Source organism: Sinohyriopsis cumingii, chromosome 14, assembly GCF_028554795.1.
Source record: "Sinohyriopsis cumingii isolate HCF-2022 chromosome 14, ASM2855479v2, whole genome shotgun sequence".
NCBI classification, from domain to species: Eukaryota; Metazoa; Mollusca; class Bivalvia; order Unionida; family Unionidae; genus Sinohyriopsis; species Sinohyriopsis cumingii.
The window spans coordinates 23,134,010-23,159,468 of NC_142974.1; the positions used below are offsets into that span (position 1 = coordinate 23,134,010).

The 25,459-nt window shown below is 35.4% G+C and overlaps 1 protein-coding gene across 4 annotated transcripts in view; it reads right to left on the reverse strand.

Moving 5' to 3' along the window:
- LOC149783418 (serrate RNA effector molecule homolog) overlaps window positions 1–25,459 on the reverse strand; it is an 81,564-nt gene that overhangs the window by 45,621 nt on the left and 10,484 nt on the right. For 3 of the 4 annotated variants that reach the window (XM_089931644.1, XM_089931643.1, XM_089931645.1), the window contains exons 3-9: window positions 24,577–24,741; window positions 18,933–19,082; window positions 13,620–13,793; window positions 10,816–10,985; window positions 4,576–4,693; window positions 2,855–2,915; window positions 1,087–1,188 (exon numbers count right to left, since the gene is read on the reverse strand). In XM_089931644.1, coding sequence (XP_089787770.1) covers window positions 1,087–1,188; window positions 2,855–2,915; window positions 4,576–4,693; window positions 10,816–10,985; window positions 13,620–13,793; window positions 18,933–19,082; window positions 24,577–24,741 — 940 coding nt within the window. The remainder of the gene's footprint in view (window positions 1–1,086; window positions 1,189–2,854; window positions 2,916–4,575; window positions 4,694–10,815; window positions 10,986–13,619; window positions 13,794–18,932; window positions 19,083–24,576; window positions 24,742–25,459) is intronic. The other variant, XM_089931646.1, reaches the window with a different exon arrangement.

Consider the following 25,459-nt stretch of genomic DNA (forward strand, 5'->3'; position numbering starts at 1 on the left):
CCAACAGGTACACTAGCATTAACAATAAGCAGCCTTCAACTTAGCAAAATCATTTATACTTATAAACCATGACAATTTATCAAGTGGATGCATAGATATAGATCAGGCATGTTGCCCCCTCCATCTTGTTGTAAGAGGTGATTAACAGCGCCAGAAGCCGCAATCCAACCACTGAATCAGCCATGGTTAGCAAGCATTGTGCAAAGCATATTACTGCATTGCATTAGTACATGCCTTGTTGTATCATAGCATAACGTGCAGGATTATGGCACCGAAAGGAAAATATTCACTATAGTATAGTTCCATATAAAGAGTTGTTGGTGGTGGTGGTGGGTTCAACGCCATTTTTCAGCACACAATAGGCTATGCATGGCGACCAATATTAATGGTGGAGGAAGAACCCTGGAAAACCCCGGAAAGAACCACCAACCCACAAGAAAATACTGGCAAGCTGTCTCACATATCCATATTAGCCAAATCCTAGACTCGAACCCATGCAGACAGAGGTGAGATGGCAGTGATCCGTAACAAATAAGTAGACCACTCGGGGCCCCCATATAAAGAGTAAAAATATCAATAAAGAATTTATACATTGCATACATCTGCTTACAAGTCCAATGGCAAACAGCAATAAACACAGACATACCACTGAGTAATGTGTGGCCAAAGCAGGGTCTATACAGTCTGTCATGTAATCAGCAAAACAAACATCAACCCTATTTTTGCCTGTGCAGTATGCTACATCAGATCAGGGTCTATACTGTTTGCTGTAAGACTTGATTTATAAGCAGGTATACACAATTCTAGTAGGGCAGCAGAATAGTCTCCGCAAACAAAAGTTATAATGCATGTCCATAGTTGTTCCTCATTCTAAAGTAATCACAGACATAATCAGTATTAATTATAACGTTTTTTTGTCAAATGAGAGATCATGAAGCAAAGAAACATTACAGCTGATTATAATGGGTCAGAAATCATTTGTAAAATTTTGTACTGGATTCTCACTTTACACATATTTCAAGGAATCATATCCTAGTCAACCTGAAGAAGACATACTGAAGTTGTTCATCAATTAATGCTTCTAACCTCATCTTCATTTTGTTCCTGTTGTTGCTGTTTCTTTGTATACTCCTGGGCCTTGCGCATCAACTCTTTTTGTTCCCCTGTGATGGTTATTTCTAGAGGTTGCTGCAAACAGATGAAAAATGGACCTGATCACTGCACATATTACACTTTTTAGTGTACTCCTTTTGAAAGAAATCTGATACTTAGGTAATTTTTGTTAATTAGGTAACACACAGAAAAACTATAAAAGCAGAATCTATTTAAATAAAGCTTAACATGTGATCCTTCAGATATTTGTATTAAATATGTTAAAATTTCACCACCAAAAGTACACACTGAATGACTGCAGGCAGTCAAAGTAGGGTCCATTTGGCTTATTCTAGTCATTACTCCCATCCAATGGAATAAAACTGAAGCAAAGCAGAAATGGGTCTATGCAGTTTGCTTTTGGATCTGACATACATGGGAGTATATATGGTACATTACATCACTGATTTACAGGTAGTTTGTAGATTCTAGGCAGTTCAATAATTTCAGCAGCAGATAAGCTTGTCTAAAACCTACTTACACTTTATCCAGGAAGGCACTGCAATAATACATTTTTTTTCTTACTCCTATGCATGTCTGTACTTCAAGCAAGCCAGCTGGAAAGACCCACAAAGACCCACCCCAAATAGATGCTAGTATGATTAAAAAACATCAAGATGCCCATTTCTACCCTCTAAAAGGCAAACGTGCCAACCCTAACAAAACTGTCTTGTAATACACTCAATTTTTTCCTCTAGTTTGACCAGTTTTCAGTAAGGTGTACCAAAATGTTATGTACTGCTACTGTCAAGCTGGAAAACATGTATTTATAAATGTTTGTTATTCAAAACTACTGCAGTGACGATAAACATCATGTTCAACTGAAACGTTAGCAAAGTACACATAGACCTTATTTACATCTAGTACAGTTGCAAAAACTTCAGTTAAAAAACCTATGCAGCTCAATGGCTTGTTGCTATCTCTCAAAATGATGCAATGTTTGTAAAAGTTTTTTATTCCAAATGATGATCCCACCGTAAGACATACTCAACTCAACAAATGATGTCCAATTAAACATAACAGTGTCCTTTCTAACTTTTATTCACAGGAATCTGAATATTTTTTTTCTCTTCTGGACTGATTATTAATGCTGTTTAAGATGCTTATTTTCCTTTCGTCTCTAACATGTATTGCTCGCTAGATGCCATTTTTAAAAACTTATATAATCAACAGTTTCACCATGTAGATGCTTCACATGAAACAATATGGTTACCTCCTAACTCTACTAAATCTAATATTAAACCGGGATCCAACTCAAACAGTGATGAACCAATTATCAGGATTTTAATGTGACAACCATATTTCTGTAGCTATGCTTTTATTCCTTAAGTCCATATTTTGAGGGTCATTTTCGCAAGACAGCACAATCATAAGGGTTGGCAGGCCTGAAAGGGTTATAACTCTTATGCTAGTAAAATATGGTCTCAATCAAATCATCCAACTATTGCTGGAATGAAGTTTTATAGAAACTTTCTTTGCAATCAAAATGATAGACTGTCTGCAAGTTTGAGATGGATAAAATGCTTACATGGACTTTTGGCTATATGCTTGTGCTTTCTGCAAGCTTGTGTACTGATAGATGATATAGGCTAGAGTGTTTACAAACTTGCTTATTTACTGACACATAAATGTATAAATTGGTGTGAAACAATTTATATTTCCCCCATCATAAGTAGCTGGACTAAAAAAATTCATGACCTACATCTGGATTTTTCTCTTCTCTCGAGTCCTCCCTCTTTCGTTTTCTAGTTTTCTCCTCCGGGCTGCAAAAGGACACCAGAAAGAAGCTCAATATATGTATAATATTAAGAAAAAGCAAATTTTAATTTAAATACCTCCTCTGCAACACAGTAATTTTTTTTTATTATTCTGTAAATGTTCTTTGAAATAGTTACCTTGCAATGTTAGTAATGTTCCAAAAGTAAAATTCCTAAACAATTAAAGTAACTGCACATGCAATGTGACTTTTTATTATATAAAAAAATCATACTGTTAGTTCAGTATATTCATGGACATTCAATGAAATATAGACTATGTATGTATCTTTTATTTTAACTATGAGCTTGACTGATACCAGACTTTGTTAAAACTGTTTTCTGACGCATTATGCATGGAGTAGTTGAAGGACAGACAGAAAAAATAGTTACCGCACAATTATAATATAAATAACAGTAGTTTGAATCTGAATTTATTTTGTATTTCCAAGTAAAAAAGTTCTTTTAAAATCAACCTGTATTTCTAAACATTTTTACCAAATATAATTAAAGAAGACTGGTTATGAGCATAAAATTTATCACCTTTCTTTGCTCAATTAAATTTTCAAATTCACCCTGGACAATGCTGTATGTCAATAGGAGGACAAATTAACAGAAAGTGTTAGGCAGAATACTACGTTTGCTTCTGAATGGCACCAGTTCAAGAAAATATCTTCTAACACAGGTATGACCAGCAACCTAATCATGATGGTATAGCTTGTTCACATACTTTAACATGTCCTAGCTTTTAAAATTTTAGCTTAATGCATCCGTTGATGTATATGAAAAAAATGTTTTGCCAAATAATGGGAAGCCTGAATGTAACAAGATATGGAATGCACTGGCTTTACTGGGGAGCTTCTATTGATACAGTGTAAAACACACAACAAAAATGTTTGTCAGAATGCCATTGACTGTCCACTTTTTCTACATAGGAGGTACACTGAAGGAAAGCCTGCAAATACGACTTCATCTGGTAAGCATGATTTGGAGCTCAGTGCTTATCAACACAAGTTAAAAGACCTTGGTCTTATCTCCTTTGAATGTTAATTACACCAGTTTACAAGCCCAAGTAAATGCTTTAAATGCTTCATAAAGGACTTTCCACCCAAGTAATGGAACTATATTGCAGCAGAATAGCTAAATATGTAAAACCAGCACTAACTGATCAGCAGCCGTTTACTAACACATGGATCAAGCCCTGCATGGGTATGTGGGTCAAACTGGCACAACTCAGTCAGGGCACCTTGCCATAGATAAATCAAAGTGCATGTTACATCTCAAACATGCTTCAGCTGCTTTGGGAAATTCCCTACCCAGGTACATCATGTTAGGAAATGCCATTATAAGTGAAAGTATGTGAACTTCCCCTCCTTCTTCAGCAATCTTTAAAATGTCCTATACGTTGATTACATCAACACTGCCATAACCTGCAAAGACACATGACCCTCTGCAAAGTGTGGGCAATATATAAATCATAAAACTTGAGACAAAGTAATATCTCACCACATGGCAATGGATACTGACAGCATGGGACAAAATTTAACACAACATTTTTAAATTTCTGATGAAGATATCGACATCACAAACATGCAAGTGATACAGTCTAATGATTCACAGTAAGGACTAATCTGGGTAGCAACGACATACTTCTAATATGGACACTAACCTTTTATCCACAGGATGAGTTTCTGAATTGTTTCTACTCCTAGCCCCTTCCACTTCATCCTCTGGTTCATCTAGAACAGTCAAATCGAAGTCTGTACCTCCCTCCATTTTTATCACAGCTAAAATCAAACAAAAATTCCTTGAAAGAACTGATATCCTGCTGGTCAAAAGGATAGCAAATACTCAAGTACACTATATTCAGTGTATCCCCTAGGGGTGTAAAATTGAGGGTAAAAAAAAAACAACCTTGGGGGTCAAATATGTACTGACAAATTTTCATATGACTTTTTCATCGTGAAATTGGATATTGCAACTTGCACAACATACTCTCTCTCTCTCTCTTAACACAAATAAACCAACATGCACAACTAACAAACAAATGCACTGTCCATTCACAGAATAATTTTATTAGTTCATTTTTCTTTTATAATCGTTCTTTTAACAGTCTCCTTATAATCAATATGAAGCAATATTATAGCCCAACACAGTACATACAAGCCAATACAAAAAGCCAAATAAATATTTTTAACCAAATGGCAGTTAATTTACTGCCTTTCATAAAATGTGTACTATCATCGGTTTCACTGTACTTCGTCCTAGAACAAATTTATCCAAATATTATGGAGGATAATGATTCATCTTCTTTCTAATAAGTTACACTTGAACTTTAAGATCTTTCTTTTATTGCAGCAAAGTTAAAAACCAACAAAATCTGCAATGACCCACTGACTTTGTAATCCAAAGAACGCATTTGTCTCTGCAAGTTTACTGATTTCTTTGTTGTGAAAGAATGTCTTGGGTTATAACGTGTTCTCCAGATAACTTGTGGCCAATGCGGGCAGATTTTTAAAAATTCTAAATCCCTGTCAAAAAAGGATCATTTACGTTTGCAGTCACACCAGCAATCCTAATGGAAGTGCTGTATTCCTGTAAAGGGAATTATTTTCTCCATTTTTCATTAAGGTAAATCCACAGTTACTCTTTTGTGTTCTGCTTCTTTCACTTTCTTCGCTAATGATTTTTAGTGCACAACATTTTAATCTGGGGATCACTTTCTCGTGCATCAAGCATTGAGGTTAAACATCTAGATGACAGCTTACTGAGCTCGACAGAAATCACATGAGAGCTCGCGAGATATAGAGAAGCTATGTCATAACATTGCCTATGCTAGTCTGGTTCATTGTTTCGCATGTTCCCTGCAGTGCACTCTGCTATATGAATAGAGTGCAAGGCAGGGAGCAAACAAAGCAGGGACACAGTCAATGCCTATGACCGAAGTATTATGATACCATTATCGCCCAATGCATCGGGTATTAAATAAATCCTGATCACATTATGAAAATCCTTTGCGTCAAAAAAATGCACGGCAACAAAATGTGTGTGCCAATTTTCTCCAGCATGCGTCCCTGATGCACAAATGTGCGTAAAGGTAAACACTGTATATTTCTTTAAGAATACTTATAGATCACACTAATGTTTGGAATATAATTTTGCTACCTCAGTAGTCCATCCCTACTAAAAGGACAGAAATTTTGTATTTTCTTTCTTTTAAAAAGGACAACAACTCCTGCCCAAAAGCTCTCATTCTTGCAGTGTGTTGCAAGTTGTTCAGCACACCAATACGTCAGGCAGTGTGTTTAGGAGGGGTTTTAAGCAATGTATTTGGGTAAGTACTCTAAACATAATTTACTTTGCTTTCTCCTTCAAATGTTCATTGGTCACATTAACCTATTGAGAATAGTTAACAGGAGGCAGGAGCACTGAGCTTCAAAAATATATCTGGTAGGGTATCCTTCTATGTAATAATGGCTTAATTCCCTCCATGTATGCCATATTCTCCTAATCTGATATGCAACATCACCTCCAGTCATGTGATACAAACTTGAGAAGTTTGACTCTGCAGGCCAGCCAACAGCTTCTAATATGTCTCAGCTACAAATGTCAAGTTTTAACATGGGTTTCACAAAGATAGGTCTAATTTCATGATGCAATTTTTTTTTGTGGAAAAAAAATGAGATTATACCAATCATATCACTCACTCACCCATAAAGATAAGGCTTGAGAGTAGACGGACCAACTTGCCAATAATATCCCTGTAGTAGTATGGAGGTGGAGCCATAATTATGGCTGGTCACGCAGGACTATCAATAAAGTGCCCAAGCTGGGACTTATAGGCCCAAACATGAGTATGTGTGATTTGGAATTTTAATGTAGCTTTAACATTTTTCAGTCATATCGCTATGATGACTGCAGTGTGGCGGTTTATAGTGATGTCTAGCAGCGGGGCATCATGCCACAGACATATAGCATGATGTCCCACACATTCACATTATCCTGACTCCAGGCCAACCAGTCCTAACACGAACCTCTTAATGCTGAGTGCCAAGCGAGGCAAAAGTAAGTACCATTTTTATAAGTCTTTGGTATGACTTGGCAGGGGATCGAACCCACGACCTTACGCATCCAAGGCAGATGCTCTAATGCCCAAATATGAGGGGGCTGCCTTTAAAAAAAAAAAAGGGGGGGGGGGGGAAGAGAAAAAGAGAGAAAGACATTCCCAGAATCAGAAAACTCTGCTGAAACAAGAATAGAAACATGGGTAAAAAATAGTCTGTATTTAATAATATTGTCATCATCTCCTGATCAAGATGAAGCATCTGTTCAAAAACAGTAGATTGCAAAACCTCAACAAAAAAATTCTCCCACTGAGGTGTGGGCTGGACCCCAGCAACGTTCTACATAAGACTCACAAGATATGGTGACTTTAGATGTATGGTTAAGAGATATACATCATCTTTGTGAGAATGCTTTCTTTTATCGTCCCCTTTAGCTATTTTCTGTAAAACTGTAGCCCAGACTCCTTGCAACTATATAAGACACATAATACAGTGATGAGATGAAGTACATGCTAAACAAATGTTCATTGACATGATAAACCGTGAGTGACAACATGCAATAAACATTAGCATGTTGTACAACAAGGCTGAATAAATAGAGTTCAAGAAATTGGAAGGATTTGTAAAAAGATGTGCACAATCTGCAAAGGAATGATTAATAAAAGAAGGAAAGAAAAAAAATCCAAACTCCTGGTTGGATAGCTGATTCTGACAATGACTGTGGACTGTTGGGTGGCATCACATACAAAGTTTACAGTACGGAACCAAGGCTTACAAACTACCAACACCTTTGGGAGCAAGGGGAGGTTATATGCAAGAGTTATTGCCCTCTATCTAAAGAGATCAACATAAAAGATCAATTTTCATTTTATAATAAGGCTGGATTCTGGGGATATCTTTATATTCCTAATCTTAATGTGATTTGGGAATGTATTTGAAGGAGAAACTAAGGCAACTTGATTTCTTCAATTATCTGTTGGGTATTGAAACCATCTCTGATATTCTTGGGAAACTCTAACATACTAAACTGGATAACAAAACTATTTTCTTACGTTGCAGTTATCTTGTTCACAAGATACCAGTAACTGCTGTACTACATCCTTACCCATAGCTTTTGACACTGAACTTGACATCACGCACATAAAATCACCTAATCTGTCAAGATATAACTACATATTAAGGTTTGTTAAATCGATAGGTAATATGTTCTGACAAAAAAATATGAAAATACTGAAATATTATCACTTAAGATTTTATTCAGTTAAGTCCACATATTGGGGCAAATTGTTTTTAAAAATCAATGTCAAAATCAATATCACAGCATGGGCTATCATCATGTTCATTGGAGTGCAAATAAATAAAATAATCAAGTCAAAATTAATTTGTATTTGCATGAGACACTGTGTTAATAAACTCAGAGAAGTATACAGATACAAACAATAACTTTAACTTCATGACATACAAGAGCTGCGAAAGATTCATAGCACAAGGCACCAGTGATAGTGTGAAAACAAACTCAGTAGTGCAAATTGAGTGTTATTTCATCATAATGAATAACATTAAAATGAAAGCACATAAAATGAACTGGTGTATAGCGAGCTTCACTGGTAGTACAGATATGCTGGTAATCAGATCTACAACATTGTCATTAAGAACCAATTAAAATGTTGCAAAAACCCCATGATGATGTCACCATTTATTAACAAGAAGTGTCGTAAATAAAACACTATGCTGATGTCACCATTCATTCACAAGAATCAGATACAAGATTTGTTAAGACAGCTATGGATGGTGCAATGTTAGATGTCAGATGCATGCCCATTTTCACTCTGAATAAGCCACATAATTATGTTGTGTATAACTGAAAAAGTCAGTTTACATGACTTTTTTTCCTCATGGAATTAGCCATATAAATAGATTCAGGATGCAGATCAAGGAACCATGATTTAATTACAGGAACAACTGTGTACTGAGAAAAGCATTTCTTTTTTTAAATGTCAGTGTCAGTAAAGCCATCTGCTCTGGCAAAGTAGCTGTTATAAGCTCAATCAAATTTTTGGCCCGCACAGAGATTATTTTCCTTTCATAACAACTAAAGCAAATATAGTATTATAGTAGTATATGCTACAAGACCTAGACAATTCTTACAAATATTTAGATGGGAAGAAGTTAATATATAACGTTCCAAAATAAGACAATTCATACAAATATTATGTCAGAAGTTAATATGCAGTGATAAAAAGCGTCATTAGAGAAAAGTATATCATTCTGAACACATTTTTAAAAAATTTGAAGATATCAGTGATCAACTACAGAACATCTGGAATTTGACCATAATATGGAATGGGTTCTCAGCACAATGTGCAGAGCATAAAGACATTTGACAACAATCAGGACAGACTGCCTACAATAGTTTATAGATCACTGCATACCCATGAAAGCATTATTTATTTATTTTTCTGAACAAATATGTAATATAACTGGCCTCTGGGTCACAGAGCTCTAAGCTTGGGTTTAAGAATGAATTTCCTCTATCAGCAAGTATGAACTGACCATTCATTAGCAATGCAGTGTGTGATGGTTGAAATGAAATCTCAGGCTTGTTTCTGAGTTCAAATGTTTTACAAACCTGAAGCCAGAGCTGTCAACAACTACCATGTTCATTTTTACAGACCATGATATCAACAAATGCTGCATGCTTCATCTGGACCAAAATGGCTAGCAAATGCAATGTTCATTTTAGGCTGGACCATCAAGCAACCAATGCCTTTCATCTATGGCATAAGACATTTGCCTCTTTGGCAATCAAAAAGGATATCAGAAGAAAGCAATAGATAAATGATTATTACAGCTGATTTTAAACACAGTCAATCAAGTGCAACCCAAGCTGACAAAACAGAATGTGCTTCTTGCCACGAAGCACAAGACAATCAATTTCAATGGTTGACGTAAATGTCTAACTGATAATTTGTTAAACTGGGCACCAATCATGATCATGGACAGAAACTGTAAAGATGAAATCTTCAGCAAAATTAGCATACAGGGTGAACAAAATGTAAACTGAAAGAGAATTCTAGAAGTAAATGGTTACTAAGCATGAATTCCAATCCAGATATTCAAGACACATGGCCTGGTAGGCTGATGACACATATCTGAATTTTCTTGAATACATAAATAGATAAGGATACATGACCCTGTCAATGTTTAAATAACCTGTTTTTGGACCTGGTAGGGGCACAAAGGCCCAACTTTTTTTTTTAAATAAATGGTATAAACACTACAAAATAAAATCAGTTCCAGGCCTGGAAACCATAAAACACTGGAGTCAATTAATAAAATGCTTAAAAAGGAACATAATTTATGACAGGCAAACGTAAAATCAGAAATTCCTGAGTTGTATGATTTCAGGCCAAATCCTTGTTGATCAAAGTAGACCAATGATTAGCAATGTGCATGTCATGCCTGGGTCAATTCACAATCTTCATTCTCCTCTGATCTGGTCATGCCAAGGTAAAGACTAACACCAAGATATTTCTTTTCAATGTACTGTAATTCTCACTAATAAAACATGACCATGATTTGCCATCACATTAGGTGAAAGAAAATAAGGGTGTATACTATTTGCAGTCAGACGACTTTTGAGCAAATACAGATGACAATATTATCATATTCATATTATACTAACTTTGCAACTGTCTGACAGATTTTGACTAAATTCTATGCTTGTAATACACTGAATTCTTTATAGGCATGTTCTTGATGGCAAAAAAATAACACGTCATGTAGAAGAACAACGACCAGTATGTTAATTGTAAAGAAGTTATGATTTATGCACAAGGCTTTACCTGCATCAAGGAGCTTGACAAGCATTTCATGCTTCTCTGTATCCACAGATATGTTCTCAAAGTATGTCCCATCCAAAAGCTCCAAGAAAACATTGCATCGCTTTTTCAAAGCTGAAATCACTTCCTTCTGTCTTTTCTCACATTCTTCTGGGTGGTATTTGGACTTAAACCTGTAGAAAATATTGCATTATAACATAAGAATAGGAACATGGGTATATATATGTGATAGGTGGTCACCTTAAAACATGTGAATGGTATAGACCTAACTATGGTTATTTTTTATGAAGCCTCTGCTGGCTGTATCATATTTGATCAATTATGGTACATAGCATGCCATTTTTAATGATCACCAAGAACTGGTCAAATGCAGCTGTAGTATATTATTGGTTAAAGGTCATACAGTGTGTACATGTTTGTGTCACAAGTCAAATGTTATTATTTTGTTGATGCCTGAGTCAAATACAACTGCAAACTGTCATCTGCCCTGTCTATAGAAGTTTAAAGCTTTTGAGAAAAGACACTTTAAAAGCTATCTATTGTAGATAATCATTATAATGACAGAACCATGAAGCAATATACAATGAAACCTGCTCTAGTGTACACCTCCATAAGAATGACTTTTTTTTTGAATGCTGGATCCCTTCTACGATATTTATAACCATCAACAACATCTATATGTTAAACACCTGTCCAAAAAGGACATTTTATTGTTGTCTCTTTAACATCTTATATAAAGAGGTTTCACTGTACATAATGCGTTTCCCTCTACACAAAAGTATGAAACTTGAACATTATGGTACATCCTTTTGCATCATTTAAGCAAAAAACATAATGAGCTACCAATAAAAGACTAGACTCCATATTAAATTGTTAGGCCTATCCACTATATCATCAAAACATCATTCATACACAATTAAAACTAGAAAAGAAGTTTGTTACTCAAACTAAAGACATGGAGGACAAAAACTTATTAACACACAATATACAAATCATGATGGAAGAAGCTAATATTTTCATTGTCATACTGGCAAGCTACAACAATAAATTTGTTTTGATTATTGTAAAGGTAAGTCATATAGATAGTATGCAGATTTATAAAGCAATAGTTGAATAAATGACTGCATACAGATTATAAGCAATAAGAGCTTTAAAACAAAACCAGATGGAAACCTGCCCTTGGTCTTTGTTACCTGTTTGGTTGTCTCCCTTTTGGGTTTTATCCCATTGTTGTCCATGTTACGCGGATAAATACTTTGATTTGTAGCATATATTCATTATTGCATGCCTAACTATGCCCTAAAACTTGGAAAATATCTAGACTGCATTGTGCGCAGTCATCTAATCTAAGTCGCGGAAGTCTTGCGTTGTCAAACCTGGTGCTGTGAGTAGCAACTCACACACAAAGCTTGGAGAAAAGAATGTACATGTTAAAATCAGTCATAAAAATATTGATTAGGAAGACATACATACATATCACAAATGCTAGTTCAAATGTGCTTAAAAACAAGATCAAATTAAATACAAAAGTATCACCAGAAGGCAAATTCTATTCTTGAAAACAAAAGACATACTTCGTCTGAAATACAATTTCCATATCGCAGATACCAACCTTTTCAGTATTACTTTATATAAACTATAGTAACAACAATTTTATTCATTTAGCCAAATGTTTTAGTTGCAGATGATTAACAGTTTTTTTTTATAACCCTAAGTTAAAATCTCTATTGTCTGGCTTCAAGTATGAATCCAGAATGAATCCGTTTTCCTGTATATTTGTTATTACTTATCATGCTTTATAGATTCTTTATTACTGCACTGACCCGACAACTGTAAGCTGTAATAGCAGTCAAGACATTTATTTTTTGGCAAGATTTTACCATGACAATGAACAGCATGTTGATCCACTAGCATTATTCCAGATTTAAAGAGGATTGGATAAAAGGGTATTGAAAGCTGAAGACTTAAATTTCAATGCTTTTCTAGCTTATTGATAACATGGACAGATGCCAAATTGATTATATCCAGTCTGTGCCATGGCAAGCTCAAGTAAAATATGACTTCTTTGTAACATATAACACAAATTATTGCAAAATGAGGCTATTTTGTTGGAAAATTTATCAGTGTATGAAATAATTTATAATGATAAATTGTAGTCAACCTGTGCAAAGCTATGATTGGTATTGAACCTATCAACTTAAATAAGATTTTCTCTTCTTCCAGAGACTAAATGTGCTAATTCACAAACAAAACTAATTTAAAAAACCCACAATAAACCATATCTCCTCCACAAATCAAGCACACAATATTAAATTTCTACAAATAAACTTTTCGCAGAAGTCTTACCCATGAAAAGTTAAAAAATATACTGAACCCCCAGAAACTATTACACACTATTTCAACTATATTACTTCCAATGTCATCAGAGTTAGAAAAAAAAAAGAGATTCAATGCAGAAAGTGCCAATGTCAGACTAAAAATGGGTTTATGGAGATCAGTGCAATTGTTGTCAAGAAACAATTAGGTTAGGCACAATGGACATCCCAAGTATATATGGGCACAAATTTTAGACCATTGGTAACATAATAGCGAAATTTGTAGAGGAAATATGACTTTCAAAGCCTTATGTAATAGAAAATCAGGGTCTATTGCTGTTTTGTAGCTCGACTCTGCTTAAAAGCAAATACAGATAATATCTCATAATATCTTATCATTCACCGGTGATATAAAACTGATACCTATATCTCACACATCTGCCTAAAAAATAAGGAAAAAAGTGGCCAAGTCTGCAGGTGGGCCACACATACCACTCCTCCTCTTTGTGTGCCAAAAAGAATTCGCTAATCTGTTGTTTTTGGAATTCCAACTTGTACTCATTGTACTTCTTAATAGCATCCTGATCACTGATGTTATCCTCCTGCTGTCCCAAGAACTGTTTAAATGTCATCATAGGAGGCTGCGTCGGATAATCTGGGTCAATTCTGGAAATAAAATGAAAACAAATAATAGTGTTGACTAAGTGAAGATTCAGTTGTAATTTAGAACCCCAGCCCATCTCCATATTGAAACAATATTTTATCAAAATACAATCTGAGGCAGGTTATGTTTTAACTGCATAGCCTAATTTGTTATATTAAGCTACAAAAGCTGTCAAAAAACATGCCAACCACTGAAACCCCACATTCATTTCAATTTCTTGTAAAAACAATCCTTCATGACAATATCCTTTTTAAACTTTCTGGTCAAAATACAGATTCAGCATCAGAAATCCATGCTGAAATCTCAGCTTTTTCAATGGGTCACAATTAACTAGGCAATGAGTCTGAATTTAGTCAAATACTAGAAGTAGGCGAATATAAAGAAAGCACTTTTATCTGAAAATGCACTGTGAGCAATGGAACAAGCATATAAATTTACAAGCAAAATCAATAGGACGCAACGCACAAATCACAAACTAAATTTTGAGATTGAAGCATAAAATATGTCACAGTGATCCGATTTTGGAATAATGAAGTCATCAGAGCTGCTAACTCTCCAGCAATTAGTGAAAAGAGGGATACAAATTAGTGAATTTTGAACAGTTAATGAAAACTTATACCATGACACTAGCTCCATCCATTTTGATGGTCAGAATTGCATTATATGAAAACCACATAATAAAACTAAAAAATATTTACACTGATTACAAGTACACATTTATATGCAGCAAAATTTACTGATATTTACAAAATTCATGCTATTTATCATCATATGATGCTTTGGCGGTCTTGAACTTCCTCAACTGGGCTATGGTAAATTTGTTTTCAAAACAGTTCAGCCTTCTTACCTTCTGTTTAATCTTGGTGACTAAAATTGTTGCAAATATTCAGCACCTAAGGAGGCACCAAAGTTTGTCTTATTTTTCATTATAATGGGATATACTCCTTCACTGTTACTGTTGCTGATCTCCAACTGAGAAAAGCAGGTTATGTTCAACAAGAAAATTCACAAACAATGCTTCAGCAATGATAAGCTTACGGAACTTGAGTAGGTCACTTAAAGTACTACAAAGCTGAAATATCTGGGTATTCTTCATTTTTCCAATAGCTATGTGCTTTTTACAAGCTGTGTGCCTTTTCACATTGTTTTGCCACATGCCCACATGGGGCTTGTATTGTTCCTTACACATTATATGTCATACATGTATTATATAATATCATTATACAGTACATGTATGACAGGTCAATTGTAAGCAACGATATCAGCCTCTGTGCACATTCCCAGTTCTAAAATTTGCGGCATACTATTGTACGAAAAGGATAATGTTCACCGATGTTTAATGTCTAAATGCAAGGCCAATTTTGGTGTAATCCAATCTACATTTCACTTTTTGTGGAATACCTATCCTTTCCTGTGGAGATGAAAGCATTTTTTTTAACTGTAACAATTGAATCTAGTTTTACTAACACTGCAACTAGCAATACAAGACCGTTATGGATAGGAGTGATCACTGCTGCATTTTGACTTGCACTTAATAGAATATAATGTATTTTATTAAGATTTAAGCCAATTGAGAATTCGGGAATTTGTGATTTTTTTTCCACGAGGCATGAATCCATGAATCATTAACTCGAACTTAATGCCAAAATCATGAGGGTTGGCAGGGTCCGAGTCATACATATATCATAACCTATCCACATAATGTGTATACATTCAGAAAACAAATCAAACAGTTGGCTCAAGGTAACAAAAAAGAGGGTTAAAAACTTAACTGATGGAGCAAAGTAAAAATATTATTAAAAACTAATGATAAAAAAGAATTTCTGCTACCTATATGATACATTACAAAACAACATTTTAATGTTTCATGGTGAATGTTTTTTTTGCATTCTGTACTGCTCATTATTATACATGCGATGTTGATCAGGAACACACTTTTCACAAGTGACCACATTATCTTTGGAGGAACGATTATAATGGAATTATTCAACGATTTTTGTTTCAGAGTGAATGCATTGTTATTTTGCATCATTGTACCTCACATTATTGTCTAAGCGAGATTAATTATTAACATATAATTGTGTTTTATCGCTTTCTTTACAAAGAAGGCATTTTGTCCACCTGAAAAAAGTTTCGTCTGCATAATTAAATCGCGTACAGGTAATGGACACCTGATTCTTATGGCCAGAATCCCATGGCACAGACAAGTTTGTATTCAAAAGTACCCCTCAAGAACAGCCACCTCTCTAACCCAACCAGCGACCAGCATATTAGTACAAAAAATGTAAAATGTTCCCCTCACGAGCGGCCACTTTTTCCCAAATGTATCCAGAACCAATTATTTATTCATATTGTGAAGTAACGTAAGTAATCGGATTATCTCTATCGTCGATTTTTTTGGTTTAAGTTCGTAATGTACTTCATAGGTCATCTTGTTAAATGCAAGCTCAACTATTAACACAATTTTTTGTATTGTGCAATGCTTGTTTTCCCTTCTCTTTTCATTGTGGACGTACACAAAGTAACATTTTAAAGCCATGCCTGTATTTAATACTAAGCTGGAAAATTCCTTATTAAACAAGACTTGCATCCTGATAGCACTAGCTTCAGCTTCCAGGGTGAGTGAACTGCATGTGATGCATTTCAGACTTCTCTTACCTTATGTTAATGTGATTGGGTAATGTGTTTAATTTAGAATGTACCTTTTACACCATCATTAGCATACATGCCAAACCTAGTGAGGAAAAAGTGTAATCCAAGTGGACAAAAAGAGTATTCAAAGCATAAAAAGAGTAATCCACATATAACATGATACAAATTCAATGAGCATATGTACAAAATGATTTATTTATCCCTCTCGACTTTTAACATCAATCTGCTTCAAGTTTTCGTATATAACGCTTTGAGCTTTAAAAAGCAACAGACTCTCATATTGCACTTCAAAACACTCTGTACCAGCTGAGATTAGGAATGTTTTGCAACCAGTAAAGCACTAAGTGCTGGGTCACAGAACCTGGATCTGAATTCAGTTTTATTTTTGGTAACAATACTGAACAATCTCTCACAGCATTGGAATGGTAACGAACCAATATTCCTGTCATAACCTGACAAAGAGGAAATGTATATCTTCCAGTTACTGGATCTTTTAGCTGGGAAATAAGATGAAAAAAAATCAACTCTGTCCGCATTTAGTATATTGTCAGGTAGAGTGCCAACTTGATACTTCAAGAGTTCTCCTTCTAATTTATCAGCAGCACAGTTCATCATATGACAGAGACAATCTCATATGTACAATGATGGAGACATTTTTCAAAATATAAAATACAAATCTTTTATGAATTCCAGTCATCAGTGTCAGCTGAGAACCACACAGAGTTCTGCAAACTTATGTTTATTCAAAGCATTATCAAGCAAATAAAATAAAAAAATGTTTACTCAAGTGGAATCTACGGTAAATTCTGGTAATGAAAGAAGAGCACTCTGACTTTGCCCTTTTCATTGTCAAAGTCTCTTACACAGACTGGGTAGAACTTTTTGTCATAATCACTAGTCGTGTCTGTTGCAATACCAAACAGCCCAATTTTCATGGCTTCTGCAATTTTAAGTGAATTATCTTCTGCTAAACACCAAACAATACTAGATGATTTTGCTCTTGCACATGCATATTTTCTGCAATTTTGGAATCAGGAAACATTCATTTGAACAAAGGACCAATGTAGTCTTCTACTCCTAGGGGTAGTCTGTGTTCTATTAAGAACTTGGTAGATAACACCTCTGCATTATAAAATTCATGTCCACAATGAAGTTTTGCTGTAAAAACAGAAGATACCTTTGTAACGGGGTTAGTAAAACAAGCTAATTCAAGGTTTCTTTGTTTTACCACCATGACCAATATTAAAATCCACTCCACGTAGCCTGCAAGGGGCATGAAGCTGCCCAAGAATGGAACGCTGTATTGTGCAATTCATGTATTCATCTCTGAATCAGTTTCTATCTGTTCCTAACCCATCTGTGAAATTATCTGAAAATTTTTTTTGCTCATACAAACGTATTGGCTAGAATATATCTGATGACTTTTAGCACCAAATACCTACAAACTGATCCTTTACAGATATGAATTAGAACAAAGAATCTGCAAGCAAAGATCACAAGTTAGAAAACCAGTCTGTTCTCTCCTAACTAAGCCATACAGCTGCTATAAATAGAAACCGATGTCAAAAGTAGAAACCAGAATGTTTCCTGCAAATAGGGTAACTGCTATAAATAGAGAAAACAATAATAGGAAAATGCACGCAAGTCTTCATACAAGCGTGCTCTTATGTTGTACTTACATAGAAGCCGTCTTTTCTAGAATACAGTCTGGGGATTAATGGGATGTTAATAAAAATGAGAAAACAAATTATTAATGTTTTTGGGAGGGGGATATTGCGAAAATGCTTAATCCGAATACAGTTAAGCGTAAGGCATAAGTTAGTGAAAAAACGTAATGATAACGCCAAAAGCGTAATGGTTGGCATGTATGCATTTGCAAAAATAGAAGCAAATACTTTTTAAACACACCTTCTTTTCAGCATAAGTTAACACAAAGCACCTGATTCAAAGTCAATCTGCCATGAGATTTGTCAATTGTTACTGAAAGTAGATAAACCCCGACTTCTTATCTAAAGCCTCATTGTGACCAAAGTTTGATGGAAAGCATCCTGGCATGATGCATTTTCATATCACTTCAAATGATGCTTTTGCGATATAAAATATGACTGCCATTACTTACAACAGCAGGTCTTTAAATTTATAAGCCACCCTACCCCAAATCTGTGTGTTTCCTATTGCACTGGTTTTAAAATTAGGGTTGAAGGTTGGCTATATTTTTTAGCATTAGAAATATTATAATGATTAGTGTATAAAATGTACTAAGCACTTCAAGTACTGGGGCTAAACCAGATCCATTAGATACTCAAATCAATTAATGGAATGTTACTGTGAAAGGGTACTGTATTCAAAACCAATATAGATCACAATGACCTTATGTTACCTGAACAGTACAGTACACTTCATGGCACATGCATATATTGAGTAACATGGATCTACAGAGAAAATAACCTGAACACAAACTATAAGGCAAACATTTTGTGGTTTCTAACCTGTTTTGGCCTGGTCCTCCACCACCATATGGCCCACCAGGAGGAGGTCCCATCTCTGGCCCTGGACCCCAGTTTGGGGGTGGTCCGTTATTGTGCATTGGTCCTCCACCATAAGGAGGCATGTCATACATAGGGTAACCTCCATCATCCCTTCGAAAAGAACAGAAAAAGAAACAAAATTCATTAAATTCATCGTCAAGATTAATAAAGGGTATGGTTGCACTAACAAATAGGCACACCAAAGTAATGCCAAATTCCTAATATTGTAGGCTGAACAAGAACGGACTAAAAATCATGCAACTTTCATGACATTTCATGTCTCTAGTCCTTCTCCCAGACTATTAAACATCATTTACTGGGATTATTTCTCATAAACACATTGGATCTTGATCTATAAGGTCTAGTCTCTAATCTTGGTCAAGCAGCATTCCATAGATTGATGTGTTTTGTATATTTTATTTACATTGTGTGTTTTATCTTTTTTTTTAATAAATTTTATTACATGCTATGGTAATGTAACATTGTATGTTGGACTTGACCATGTCCAATACCTGCCTGATAACTTCAATCTTTAGTTATTTTTCATACTGAAATCAAAGTTTGGCACCTGTACACTAGGATTTTTCCATGTGTATGAAGACTTGTTTTTACAATACTAGCCCTAATTTAATTGATGCCTGGAATAACACCTGTCCATTTCCACCATGGGTGTTTATTGCCAGTAGCTATTCAATTAGCACAACAAACAGACCAATTAGCTATGAAAAAGAATGGTGTCTCACATTTAATGTGCTTGGTCTTACACAAGCCCACTAGTTAGTTGTTACGAAAGTAACTGATACAAATTTTCACTGCTCCAAAATACTGATAACATGGCAATTTTAGTGAATTCAATGACATCAGGTTAGCCAATTCACATAACTTCAAGCCCTGCATTTCACCTAGATTTGCTGAAAGTATCATATCGGATATGGGAGTATTCAACTTGAGTTTCATGCACAAATTTGATTGTTATTTTTGGTAAGATTTATCAATCACTTGTCACTGTACCTTGGTAATTCTAACTACATGTATTGATTTTCTTATTTATTAGTTTGATGTGTTATAGCAAATCAACATAAGTAGGCTTGTTTGTACAGAGACACCAGGTGTAAAGTGTCATGCCCATTGATGAACCATAGCAGCCATCCTTGGCTGATCTAGTGGTACAATTTTAACACACACACTTTTGGGGATTTCTAACGTGAACTACCATGATTCCTGCATCCATTAGTCACATCTCAGGACACACAGAAGGGTGCATCAGGAAACATCCCCAAATCTGCAAAGGAGTTACTTCAAATTACATAGAATCTTCTCTAATGACAAATCCTCTGATAAATATTCTACCAGCTACCAAGATGTGTATGGAATTAGAACTGAACCCACTCAATCTTGGACACCATTTATGGATGCAACTTCAAGCCTTATGTATGTCACGAATGAAAAATGTCACACAAAGGTATAAATGACAAACATCTTTTACACATGCAAATTGACGTCTTTAATGTCATTAATGGAAAAGAAACACCAATGTATAAAATTTATTCCGACATCTAAATTTAACTGTCTTTTAAATATCCTATAAATACTTGCTTATAAGTTGAGTCAAACTGTAAACAGTAAAGATCCTGATCTGATATAGCAAAATGCACCTGCAGACCTGGGTACATGTTGTTTGTTCTACTGATTGCTCCTAATAAAGTGCACAGACCATGATCTGTTGGTGCAGTATGCAAGGGCATATCTGGGTTTATGCAGTTTACAGTTGGTTAAGACTTATAAGCGTGTTCATGCGGTATGTCTCTAACCATTTTTTAAAGTCATATCACTATGATATATGCAGAGTGGCAGTTTATAGTGATGTCTAGCACTGGGGCATCATGCCACAGACCTGTAGCATGATGTCCCACCAAGACCTAACACTAACCTCTTAAAGCTGAGCACCAAGCAAGGTAGATGTTAGTACCATTTTTTAAGTCTTCAGTATGACTCAACAGGGGATCAAACCGACAACTTCCCGCATCCAAGGCAGAGGCTCTAACCACTAGGCCACAGGCGTGGTTCAAAGCAAAATAGGAAACATGTTTGTGATGAAAATACACATTTTACTGCGACATAATCTAACAAAAGTGCAAGTGTAATGCACTTAATGATTGGTTGAATGCCAAAACTGATGGCAGAAAAATGTGTAATAGTGTCCTAAATTTTGATCTCAGTGTGATGTCATTACCTTCTCTGAGGCACAGTAATATGAAAAATTAAATGTTTCATCAATTTTGACAAAGGTTTCAAAGTATTTTTCAATGGGGATAACAGCCTTGTGTAAGAACGAGAAAACAGGCATGTGTCATAATGGGGGCAACTGTCTTGTGTTAGAATTGGGACAATTATTGTTTCAGAATGGGGATAAAAGCACCGTGTTAGAATGAGGACAATAGTCTTGTGTTCTAGAATTTTAGGACATTAATTAGTTCTGTTTATCGAGCAATATGTCTTCATCACAAGTAAAACTCCATGTGTCGAACAACCAATAACAATCCCTAAATACAACACTGTTATCCTCCAATTCCAGTTCAAAGCACTGTAACTTGGGTTCACATTCAGAATGCACTAAGAACAAAACACTGCACATGCAATGTTCAGTTTCTCAAATCTTATGCAAACATGATTTTGTCAGATGTACACAAAATAAAAATTATGATTAGACAACCAGACTCACAATTACTAAAATGAAGAATAAAAATTTGTGAAATTTGAACACAATTACTAAAACTATACCATGACACTAGCTCCATCAACTTTAATGGTCGGTACTGCATTATATGAAAATCCCAAAATAAAAATAAAACACATTATTTACACTAATTACATGTACAAATTTATCTGCAGCCAAACTGACTGATATACACAAACTTAACGACATGATGCTGTGGCAGTCTTGAACTTCCTCAACTGCACTATGGTAAATTTGTATTCAAAACAGTTTAGGTTTCTTGCCTGAATGATGAATTTGGCAACTAATTTTTTTGCGAAATTTCTCCTCTGATAGGCTAGCAGTTAGACCATCCACCTCAGATGCACGAGGTCGTGGGTTCAAACCCCGGCAGAGTCATACCAAAGACTTATAAAATAGCAGCTTGCTTGCTAGATGCTCAGCATTATGAGGTAGTGTCAGGACTGGCTGGCCTGGTGTCAAGATATTGTGATTGGATGGGACATGATGCCACATGTCTGCAACATGATGCCTGAGTGCTAGACATCACCATAAATGCCACACTGCAGACATTGTAGCAATATATGACTGAAAAATTGATAAAGCTACATTAAAAATCCAAATCACACACGCAAATTTTCAGCACCTGAGGAAGCCAAAAACCCCCATCTTATTTTACCTCATGATAGAAAATTCACTTTCACTGTCGCTGTTCTCCAACAAAGGCAGGTTATGTTAAACAGGAAAAATCATGCTTCCACAATGGTAGCTTGCAGGTCTTCAGGCAAAGGCCTGAAGTATTCCAGAGCTGAAATTTGCTGGGTGTTCTTAATTTTCCCAACATCTGTTCTTGTTGCTAGCAGTATGCATTTTACATCTCTGCCACATGCCCACAGGAGCTTATATCATTGCTTACAATATATGTCATACAAGTACAAGGATTCAGCCAATGTGGGTATGTGAGAAATCTTGCTAGTAGCTTCTTGTGGGTCATGGTTATTTCCGGGGTTTTCCCGGGTTCTTCCTCCACCATTAATACTGGCCGCCATGTATAGCTATCATGTGCTGAAAAATGGCGTTAAACCCCACAACAACAGTACTATATAATAATATTTATATTATATAGTACATGTATGACAAGTAAATCGTAAGCAGCGATACGAGCCCACATGCATATTCCCAAATCTAAAATTTGCAGAACAATGTGCAATGTTGGTGGCTGAACGCAATGCCAATTTTTGGTGTATTCCAATCTATAATTGACTCTTTTGTGGAATACATTTCTTTTTCATTGGAGGTCAAAACATTTTAATGGTAGTGTAGCTTAATTTCGAAATGGTATTAATCCAGATGAGACGTCAAACTATTAATGATTAGGTGTTGGCGCATGTGTGGAAAAATATGAACTCCAGCAAATTATGATATATGCTAATATTTTGATATCTCAGAAATTCCTACACTAAAAAACGCTTTCTTCATTCAATGTTTGTTTGAATAGATTCAATTGGACCCCATTTTCTTCATAATTATTTGTTTTAGTTTTGTTCTAAATAGATGAAATACTATGAATGCTTGCTACATGGCACAATTTTAACAAATGGATATAGTTTTAATAAAATCACCACTAGCAGTACAGGACTGTTATTTGCATCAGTGACCACTGCTGATATCATGAATTTCACTTAACACATTAACCCCTAGCGACAACTTTACGGGGCAGGAGTTAGTAGCCTACTGCCAAGCTCTGTAGCGTCATGGTCATACATGATACACTAAAGTGGGTGGTATTATAGAAAGGTAGACAGATGTAGCGCTACAATGATACCAAATAATCTGGAATATCTAGTTGCACTACAAAATACAGATAGAAAAACCACATTTTTTGGACCAGACTTTTTTTTTTACCAAAAAATTTACCCATGGTCGGAATCCGATTTTGTGTCTGGATTTTAGACTTTTTCGTCTCAGATCTAAGGCAAACTGGTATGAACTGCAAACAGACAGATGAGCCTTTGCAAAAAGTAGGATAAGATGGGCAATTTGGAATAAAGAGTGGTCTCCATACAAAAATAATGGCTAGTTTAGCAACAAAAAAGAAAAGTCCAACTTTTACCCTTCTGCTCATGCACGAGTCAAACAGTCAACGAAAAACGATGTTTCTAACACAACTAGCCAGAATGTTATTGAAAGATGACCGGGAATTTTATGTTTTCGAGTCTATTCAGAAATAGCTTTCAAAATGTGTTTCCTACTTGATTTTCAGGCAAAAATGACAAAATGCTCCAGAGGTTAATGTGTTAACAGGAGAAAAGTTTATCCTTGATCTAAGCAGATTGAGAATGGGGAATTCATGATTCTTGTTTGTATGAAGCGTGAATATTGAGTCGTAAAACTCTTGTAAAAATCTGGTGAGTTGACAGGTCTGGACTACACACACCCAGGTGTCGAATACAGAATGAGACCATTAACAGTCCCCACTCTGCCACATTGGCTATTATAAGGAATTTATAAAAAAAAAATTCTTCCAGCAAGATTTACCCCCCATCAGCTACTTTTCTTACAAAACTGGAACCACTTTCTTATTAAAGAAGTAATTGTAAAAAATATTTTTTTTTGCATTACCAAGGAAGAATTTTGTGGTTAGTTCAAATTTACAGCAAACGATGACCTCTGTATGCTGTTGTTTGTCAAGTTGAATGCATAATGTAACAAAAAATATTATAATGCAACAAATTAAAATATTTCTGCAATCATCCAATTCAAACAACAGTTAAAGATACATAATGGGTCATTCCAGTTGTTCATATGTAAACCATGAAAAGGAGGGATATAAGCAATGGTTCAGTTAAGTAGTTTTATCTTCAGCTTGGCCATAAATAATTTTTTCACCTTCCATACCAATTTCTTCTCATTCTCTTGGGATGTGGAGGACTGATATCTCGTCGCGGGCTATACCCACGATTATCTCTGCGTCCTCTGTCGTATTCTCTCCCATAATTGTCAGCCCTGTTGTCACGTCCTCGACCACTCCAGACATCACGATTCCTGCTTGAGCTGCAAGAATGAAGTTTATTACTGTTACTAATAACACTACAGTCAAACCCGGTTATCTCGATTACGTCGGGGGTGTAAAAAAATCGTCGACATAACCGGGTCCCGAGATATCCGGGTTCATAAAAACCGGTAATTTTAAAAATGTCCTTGAGCATTACTCCTGTCTCTTGCTGGTGTTTACTGGAATCCCCTCCCACTGCATGTTACAATAAAATAAACAAAACGCTTAATTGATAATAAAATGAAATGAACTAACCTGGTGTTGTTATCATTTATTCCTTTTTTATCATCATAAGTAATTTATTAAAGAAAAAATATATCTATGAACTCCTTATATCACATGTAGCGTATGCATCCATTACTGTAGTGTGCATCACTTATGTCAGATAACACACGACGCATTTTTATAATTGATGTGAATATTGAAAAACAAATCATGTTTGGTTGTACTCAGAGGTTTGAATATGTTATCAGATTGAAAAATGGATCAAAGAAAATCACAAACGAGAGAGTGAGAGAGAAACATCCACCGATTGCTTTCAGGCACCCGCCATTCACGCATAACGCGGTGTTAGGTGCAAAATAACCAAGATTGTATTATATCCAGGTTAATATATGACAGTAATCCAATCGGTGACAACGAAGCAGATACAATCATGCAAGCAAGATGATGATGATGATGATGATGATCAGCCTGTCACTATCCCAAGCTACAGTG